We start from the raw sequence: 8,869 nt of genomic DNA on the forward strand, positions 1-8,869 counted from the left end.
TACTAAAAGGTCTTTCTGAATCTGTCTTATAAGCCCCCTTTAAGTACTGCAAAGCCGCAGTAAGATCTGCCTGGAGCCTTCTCTTCTCTAGGGTCAAGAACTCCAACTCTCTCAGCATGTCATCACAGGAGAGGTGTTCCATTCCCTGATCATTTTTGATCCTCCACTGGACTCACTCCAGCAGGTCTGTGTCTATCCTGTGCTGAGGACCCGAGAGCTGGACACAGCACTGCAGGTGGGGTCTCAGCAGAGCGGAGTAGAGGGGCAGAATCCCCTCCCTTGACCTGCTGTTTGCGTTTCTTTTGATGCAGCCCAGGATACAGTTGGCTTTGTGGTCTGCAAGTGCACACTGGTGGCTCATGTCCAGCTTTTCATCCACCAGTATCCCCAGGTCCTTCTTGTCCGGGCTGCTCTCAATCCCTTCATCCCACAGCCTGTATTGATACTGGGCGTTGCCCAGACCCAGGTACGGGACCTTGCCCTTGGCCTTGTTGAACTTCATGAATTTTGCATGGGCCCACTTCCTGAGCTTGTCCAGGTCCCTCTGAATGGCATCCCATCCTTCAGGCAGGTCAACCGCACCACTCAGCTTGGTGTCATTGGCAAACTTGCTGCGGGTGAACTTGATCCCACTGTCTATGTCACTGATGAAGACGTTAAACAGTACTGGTCCCCATACGGACCCCTGAGGGACACCACTTGTCACTGATCTTCACCTGGACATCATTGACCACTACCCTCTGGCTGTGACCATCCAGCCAATTTCTCATCTCATCAGTCCATTCTCATGGACTGAACAGTCCATCCGTGAAATCCATATCTCTACAACTGAGAGAGGAGGATGTTGTGGGGGACTATGTCCAAGTCCTTACCGAAGCCCAGATAGGTGGCACCTGAAGCTCTTCCCTTGTCCCCTGACGCAGTCACTCCAGCACAGAGGGCCACCACGTTGCTCAGGCAAGACTTGCCTTTGGTGAGGTCATGCTGGCTTTCTCCAGTCGCCTCCCTGTCCTCCAGGTGCCTGAGTGTAGCTTCCAGGAGGATCCGTTCCATGAGCTTCCAGGCACAGAGGTGACGCTGACAGGCTGGTAGTTCCCCGTGTCCTCCTTGGTACCATTTTTAAAAATGGCTGCAATGCTTCCCTTCTTCCAGTCACTGGGGACTTCCCCGGACTGCTGTGACTTTTCCAGAAGCCAGTGCCCTCAGGACCCTGAGAATGGTCTTAGTGAAAATTCGGTAGTGTTACTTTCAAGGCTTTTGTTTGTATGGGTGCTGGGTGGCTCATGCTAATGAAGCAGAGGTGCTCTGTGGGGATCAATGGCCCTGGGTACGCAGGTTCTTGCCACATTGCTCTGGCAGTACATGTCTTCCTGAAGGAAAAGCAAGGGCTTGCCATTCATCATGCAGGGGGAAAGTGAGGCAGGAAGTATAGCTCTTAATCGCGGTATAGGAAAACTGAGAAATCCTTTGATGGATTAAAAAACCACGTAAAAACCCAAACAAACCAAACCACAAACCAATTTGTCCCACACAGTAGATATCATCCATTACAGTGCTTTTCTCATCAGAGTTTGGGTTGTTATTTCACAGAAGGAAACCAGTGCCATTGACATTTAGAGCGGTGCCGACATCACCTTTAGAAGGATTATTGCTCCCCAGTGCATAACATTTCCACCTGAGATAGCTGAAGCATTGCCACACATGAAGGGTTTACTGCAGAGAGTCTGGAGGACACTGTCTCTGTGATACCATCTCTGTGTCTTTCTGTGGTGCTCTGATCTATGGGAAGGGTCCACAAGAGCTGGAGTGAGCCCTGAGGTGTGAAAGGAAACTGTGACATGTCACGCAGGTGAATGCGGCAGTGGCACTGAGTAGGGCCAGGCCATGTGCTGATGGGAAAGGTGACAATGAGCAGTGGGAGGACTTGTCTGCAGGAACTGGAAATCCTGTGGAGGACCATGGGCCATGTCATAAGAAGACGAGAATGGGAGATGATGTGCTTGTCTTAAGAATGCATGTCACAGATTGGAAATGAAGGATGCCTGGAGGCAAGGATGAGGCAGGATGGACACAGAGTCTTCTTGCCAGGATTGACTCCCAGGCTCTCAGGGTCTGAAGCTGGAGGCCTTCTAAATCTTGAGATATTGAAATGCCCACAGAGTTTTTGAGGTCATAAAGAGCTCGCACCTGAGACAATCCCTTGTGCTGGTGCCTGCCTGACGTAGGCTACGTGTTGGTAAGAGGAGGTGAGGTGCTGACTGCTGAATGTCATCTGATGAACACCTTGTTTTGGGAAAGGGGTTGTGGGAGGCAGCACTTGAGCCCGCTGTCCTTGTGCAGTGGTGGGCATCCATAGCAGCTTCTACATGTGTTGATGTCATGGTGTTTCCTAGCTCCTCCTCAGGCAGGATTTGTGAGGACCCGTGGTGAGGTGGGTGTAATCTTTGTACACTCGACTTCCCCTACTTGTGCACTTGCACAGGCAGCCTCGGTAGAGACGGTGTGTCCTGTTGTCACACATGGCTCATTCTGACATGTGCAGATACACGCCAAACCCTGCACAGCACCCAGCTCTGTTGTACTGTGTTACAAATTCTCCCTCCCAGTTGACATTGTGAGTGTGCTTGTGTTTCAGCATTTGGAGTGGTTCTCCTGAAGAAGAAAATCTGTGTGGACTGAGATCAGAGCTGTCACAACCCTCATCATAGAATCCCTAAGAACTCTAACGTGCAGCTCTGTAGTGTTTCCATCTGAGATTGCTAAAAAGGCAAAAATCATCTGATGGGGAATTTTACACAGCTGGGAAGAGCCTTCTGAATGCTGTGTGGCTTTGTATCCCTCCTTGTGTTCTCTGTGCGTCCGGGGGTAGGTGAGGGTGTGCAAAGGCCTGGGCCAGATATAGAATGAGGTTTAGAGATGAGCATGTTTTTAGGGCTGAGCACTATCTGAGCATTTTGGCAATGATCATGCAACTGGCTACAAGTAGGGCCTGGGCAGGTGTCACTGGCACGGTAACTTGGAGTGTGCCAGAGTCTTGCCTGCGGGAAATGGAGCTGCTGAATAGAACAGAGTCTGTGTCGCTGGGGAAGGGCTGGGGAACGTTTGCTTACGCTGTGGAGATGCCATTTCCCACGGCGCAGGATAGAGGATGCCACGAGGAAACCTTGAGAAAAGCCCCGGGGCAGGGGTCTTCGTGACTGGGATCCTCCCAGGACGTCCAGAATTTAGACGTATCCTCACACCCTGTTGTTGTCTGTGGTATTACTGCTTTTGCAGATGACTACCGTACGCATTTTTAATGCCTTGTTTTTGACGGGGAATGTTATTGGTCAAAGAGAAGCTCTTTGAAATTTCTATCACTCTGGCAGCCTTCTCTGAACGCCTCCTCAGCCATCTCTCTGGCCGTAGTCTTGCTAGGGAGGGGGAGAAGACGTCTCTGTGTTCCAGATGTTGGCAGACCTGGCGTTTCAGTACAGTGGAAGGGGTTCCTTTGCTTTTATTCTCTGTTCTTAGTGAGAACCCGACCAGTTTGTTTTTTCTTCTCTCACACTGGCGATGTGTTGGAAGAGATGCAGAGGATGGAATTCTGGCAGCTGTCAGGTTGCAGATGTTTGGGCAGTTTTCCATCAGTGTGTGGAATGGCTTTTCAAGTCTCCTGAGCTGAGGTTGATGCTGAGAGAACGTCCTTAGGTTTCAAGTGTCCCTCCTGCTTCCCCTGTGATAGCAGAGCATGAGGGAGCAGTGCACACTGTCCAGGGTTTTCAAAGCATTTGCAGAAGATGAGTCATTTTTTTGTGTCCAGCATCCCCTGAAATTGATGATAAAGTAAAGGGAAAATGTCCCTTAAAACCAATTTACCTCCCCTGAATATATTTTGCTTCTGAAGGAGCACCCAGTGACGCTCCAGGTAAGTGGCTCACACCTACAGTGGATGTGTTTGAGAGACAGCTGTGCTTTTGTTCCTGCTCAGCTGCGGCATTTTCCTGTTGGATCGAGCGAAGGCTGCCTGGGTTGTAATGCCTGTCGGGTTGGAGCAGCAAAGCACCACTGCCTGCTCTCGTTCCTCTGCTGCTGCTTCCAGGCACGGTGGGAGCAGGCGGCAGCCGGGACAGGTGGAGGAGGGACCTTAATGCGTTTCTGGGCGTGGATGTGTTGGGCATCCAGAAGATGTTCCCACTGAAGAAGCCGCGGTGTTTCCTGGGTGGCGTTTGTTTGGCTGTGTGATGCGTGGCTCATGCTAATGCTGAGAGGTATTCCGTGGGACCAACGCCCCTGGGAACGGGGGTTCTTGCCGTGTTGTCCCGGCAGAGCCTGCCTGCCTGCAAGGGGAAGCAAGAGCTGGACGTTCCTTGCGCAGGTGGGAAATGAGTCAGGCAGAACAGTTCTTCCCCAAGGTACATGAGGAGTGCTGGGGAGCTGTGGCTGCCCCGTGCTTTGTGAGCCTTCCTGGAGGGTTGTCGTGCTGGGCTGAGATGGGTTTGAGTTCCCGACGGAGAGACTGCCCTGGGCTGTTGGGACTGTTTGGATCCTGTTTTACTGGATGTTGAAGTACCTGGGGCTTGGGCTTGTGTTTCAGAGGGTGTTGGTTTGCGTTCTGATGTCGCGGAGCTGTTCTTTGCCATGGGATTGCCTTGGTGTGTTTTCTGCCGGGTCCCGGAGAGGGCTGGAGGCTGAGGAGTGTGGCCTTCATCGTGAGGGGAGGGGAAGCTGCAGGTGCATGGACAGTAGGAAGGTGCTGGGGAAGAGGAAGGAGAGATCTTGCTAAAGGGCGTGTACCTCCTTCATGGCGAGCATGGTGCAGCTATTTTTAAACACATTTTGCTGAAGAAGAAACGAAGAGACAAGAATGGAAGCAGAAGAGAAGGGCAGAGAAAGAAATGTTATAGCAGGGCAAAAAGAAAAAGAGAGAGAACGGAAGAGAGGAAAGAAGAAAGAAAAAAAGGAGGAGCAATATAAGGAAGGAAAGGAAGGATTCCTTGCAAGCAAGCAAGCAAGAAGAGATGACTGAGGAAGATTCCCAGCGTGCACTGATGTTATCTCGAGATGGAGAATGGAGTTGAGGAACTCGGCATCCTCGGTACTGCGGGGCACTCGGCAAGGCTTGATGAAGGGTGGTGAGGAAGAGGAAGGAGAGCTCTTTCCGCGGGACTTGTCCATGGTTTATTGCGAGCATGGCGTAGGTATTTGGGGAAAATGTTGGTAAAGAAGAAGCACAGAAGAGACCAGGATGGAAAGAGGAGGGTAGACGAAACTGTGACAGGGGAAAGAAGGAAAGGGAAGGGAAAGAGAGAAAAAGGGCGAGAAAAAGAGAATGTGAGAAGGAAATGGAGGAGAAAAGGAAAACCAAAGGAAGGACTGACACTGCGCAAGTAAAAATCAAGTCAGGAAGGAAGGAAGGGAGGACGGACAACGACACAGAGGATGAGAATGGAAGCGCAAAGGAGATGACCGGCACGTACCGACCTGCGGCGGAGCAGCACACGGTGTCGCTGCAGGCTCAGAAACGGCGGCTCGGTCAGGGCGGCTCCGCCCCGGTGCGGCGGAGAGCCCGGCTGTGAGCGCGGGGGGGCGGCGCGGGGCGGGCAGGAGAGCCGGGGCGTGCGGGCGGCGGCGGGGAGCCGTGCGGGGCCCGGGCGGGTGCCGGCGGCGGCGATGGGCGTGTGCGGGGGGCCCGCGGTGCGGGTGCTGGTGCTGGCGGCGGCCTGGGCGCTGGGCGGCGGGCAGGTGCGCTACTCGGTGCCGGAGGAAGCCAAGGCCGGGACGGTGGTGGGCCGGCTGGCGCAGGACCTGGGCCTGGAGGCGGGCGAGGCGGAGGCGCGGCGGCTGCGGCTGGTGGCGCAGGGCCGGCGGGCGAGCGTGGAGGTGAGCGGGGCGAGCGGGGCGCTGGTGGTGAGCTCGCGGCTGGACCGGGAGGAGCTGTGCGGGAAGAGCGCGCCGTGCGCCCTGCGCCTGGAGGTGCTGGTGGAGCGGCCGCTGCGCGTCTTCCACGTGGAGCTGGAGGTCACCGACATCAACGACAACGCCCCGCTCTTCCCCGCCGCCCGCAGAAACCTCAGCATCGCGGAATTCACCACGCTGCCGGGATCGCGGTTCCCGCTGGAGGGCGCGTCGGATGCGGATATCGGCGCCAACGCGCAGCTCTCCTACAGCCTCAGCCCCAGCGAGCACTTCTCCCTGGATTTGCAGCGCAGTGTAGAATACCGCGAATCCCTGTTTCTGGTGCTCGCGAAACCACTTGACCGGGAGTCGGTGCCCGTGCACCGTCTGGTGTTGACGGCGAGTGACGGGGGCCGGCCGTCGCTGTCGGGCACGATGGAGCTGGTGGTGTCGGTGCTGGACGCCAACGACAACGCGCCCCAGTTCAACCAGTCGGTGTATAAAGTGCAGCTGCCGGAGAGCGCTGCAGAGGGGACGCTGGTGGCCTCGGTGAACGTCACGGATCCGGACGTGGGTAGCAACGGCGAAATGACGTTCAGTGTGATCAGTACTTTTCCTGAAAAGGGATTAAACATTTTCCTGTTAAATCCGAAGACTGGGGAGATCCGTCTGACGGGCGCTCTGGACTATGAAGACGCCCGGTCATACGAGATACAAATCGAAGCGACAGACAAGGGGACGCCGCCGCTGTCGGGTCACTGCAAGGTGGTGGTGGAGGTGCTGGACGTGAACGACAACGCGCCCGAGGTGTGGGTGACGTCGCTGTCGGTGCCGGTGCCGGAGGACGCGGCGGTGGGGACGGTGGTGGCGCTGCTGAGCGTGTCGGACCGGGACTCGGGGGCGAACGGGCGGGTGCGCTGCGCGGTGTGGCCGGCGGCGCCGTTCGGGCTGGTGGCGACGTTCGCGGGCTCGTACTCGCTGGTGCTGCGGGAGGCGCTGGACCGGGAGCGGGTGTCGGAGTACGAGGTGGAGGTGCGTGCGGAGGACGGCGGGGCGCCGCCGCTGCGCGCCAGCCGCGGGGTGCGGGTGCCGGTGTCGGACGTGAACGACAACGCGCCGGCGTTCGCGCAGGCCGTGTACACGGTGCTGGCGCGGGAGAACAACGCGGCGGGCGCGGAGCTGGCGCGGCTGTGGGCGCGGGACCCGGACGAGGCGGGCAACGGGCGCGTGAGCTACTCGGTGTGGGAGGGCGGCGGCGGGGGCGCGGCCCCGGGCGGCGGGTGGCGGGCGGCGTCGAGCTACGTGTCGGTGGACGCGGAGAGCGGGCGGCTGCGGGCGCTGCAGCCCCTGGACTACGAGGAGGTGCAGGTGCTGCAGTTCGAGGTGCGGGCGGTGGACGCGGGGGAGCCGCCGCTGTGCGGCAACGCCACGGTGCAGCTCTTCGTGGTGGACGAGAACGACAACGCGCCGGCGCTGCTGCCGGCAGCCGGCGGCGGGCCGGGGCCCGGGGCCGCGGGCTCGGCGGCGTCGGGGCCGGGCTCGGGGGCGTGGTGGGCGTGGGCGGCGTGGGGGGCGCCGGCGGGGCAGGTGGTGGCGAAGATCCGCGCGGTGGACGCGGACTCGGGCTACAACGCGTGGCTGCGCTACGAGCTGTGGGAGCCGCGGGGGAAGGGCCCGTTCCGCGTGGGGCTGTACAGCGGCGAGGTGAGCACGGCGCGGGCGCTGGAGGAGGCGGACGGCCCGCGGCAGAGGCTGGTGATCGTGGTGCGGGACCACGGGGAGCCGGCGCGCTCGGCCACGGCCACGCTGAGCGTGTCGCTGGTGGAGGGCGCCGAGGCGGCGCTGGCGGCCGCGGGCTCGTCCTCGGCGGCGTCGGGGCCGGGGCTGCGGGCGGCGGAGGGCGGCCCGGCGGCGGCGGCGACGACGAACGTGTGGCTGGTGGTGGCTATCTGCGCGGTGTCGAGCCTGTTCCTGCTGGCGGTGGTGCTGTACGGGGCGTCGCGGTGGGCGCCGCGGGCGGCCGTGCTGTCGGGGCCCGGGCCGGCGACGCTGGTGTGCGCCAGCGAAGTGGGGAGCTGGTCGTACTCGCAGCGGCAGAGCCGGAGCCTGTGCGTGGCGGACGGCGCGGGCAAGAGCGACCTGATGGTTTTCAGCCCCAACGTGCCGCCGCCGCCCGGCCCCGCGGCGAAGGAGACGCAGCCGCAGCCGCCCGCTCTGCTGGACACGGTCAGTGGCCCTCCCCTCCCTCCGTCTCTTCCTCCGTCCCTCTGTCCCTCCGTGCCTCCCTCTCTCGCCTGCCGGCCCTTCCCGCGACGCCCCTTGCCCGCTGCCGCCCTTCTGGCGCGTCCCGTGGGCAGGCGCTGGTGGGAGCCGGGCTGAGCCCGCGGGGCCTGCGGGCGGTGGGTGCGTGGCGGGGGCTGAAGGGTGGTGGTGGCACCTTGGCATCTGCCCTCGCGTCCTCCCCGGAGCCCCTGGGCTCTTGCTGGGGCTGCGGGGGGAAGTGAAGGTGTTGCCGCCCCCAGCAGCAGCTGTTCCCGCCCTCCGCTGGGCTTTGCTGTTGCGGGGGGCAGTTGCTGTCCCGGTCAGTAAAGTCACTGCCGCTTGCGGGGAGAGGTGCCACGACGTGGGGTCTGGGGACGCTCCTGCTTGCTGCTGTGTGGCATTTGCCCCCGAGCTTGCTGAAGGAGAGCGGGACACGCCGGCTGTGGTGGTGATGGTCCCCAGGCACTATGTACTCTCTTCTTACCGCTGCTGAGTGGGCTGGTATCAGATTTGGTTTCCTGTTGTTCCCTCTCCTCGTCTCTCATCTCATTGTTGGGTTCCCTCTGCATATCAGCAGAAGACAAGAATGGGAGACGATGTGTCTGTCTTGAGAACGTGTGTCCCAGAGTGGGGAGTGGAGGATGCCCAGAGGAAAGCCTGAGGCAGGAAGGGCACAGAGTTTTCCTGCCCAGGATCCTTTCCCAGGGCCCAAGGTTCAGGAGCTGGAGGC

The 8,869-nt window shown here is 59.3% G+C and overlaps 1 protein-coding gene across 1 annotated transcript; it reads left to right on the top strand.

The window, feature by feature from the left end:
* The first annotated feature begins 5,596 nt into the window (after window positions 1-5,596).
* On the top strand, window positions 5,597-8,588 carry LOC141965182 (protocadherin alpha-2-like). The gene has a single exon (XM_074916369.1). It carries the CDS (start codon window positions 5,653-5,655, stop codon window positions 8,254-8,256), a length of 2,604 nt encoding a protein of 867 aa, XP_074772470.1. The 5' UTR covers window positions 5,597-5,652; the 3' UTR covers window positions 8,257-8,588.
* The last annotated feature ends 281 nt before the right edge of the window (window positions 8,589-8,869 follow it).

This window comes from Athene noctua, chromosome 12 (assembly GCF_965140245.1).
Source record: "Athene noctua chromosome 12, bAthNoc1.hap1.1, whole genome shotgun sequence".
NCBI lineage: Eukaryota > Metazoa > Chordata > Aves > Strigiformes > Strigidae > Athene > Athene noctua.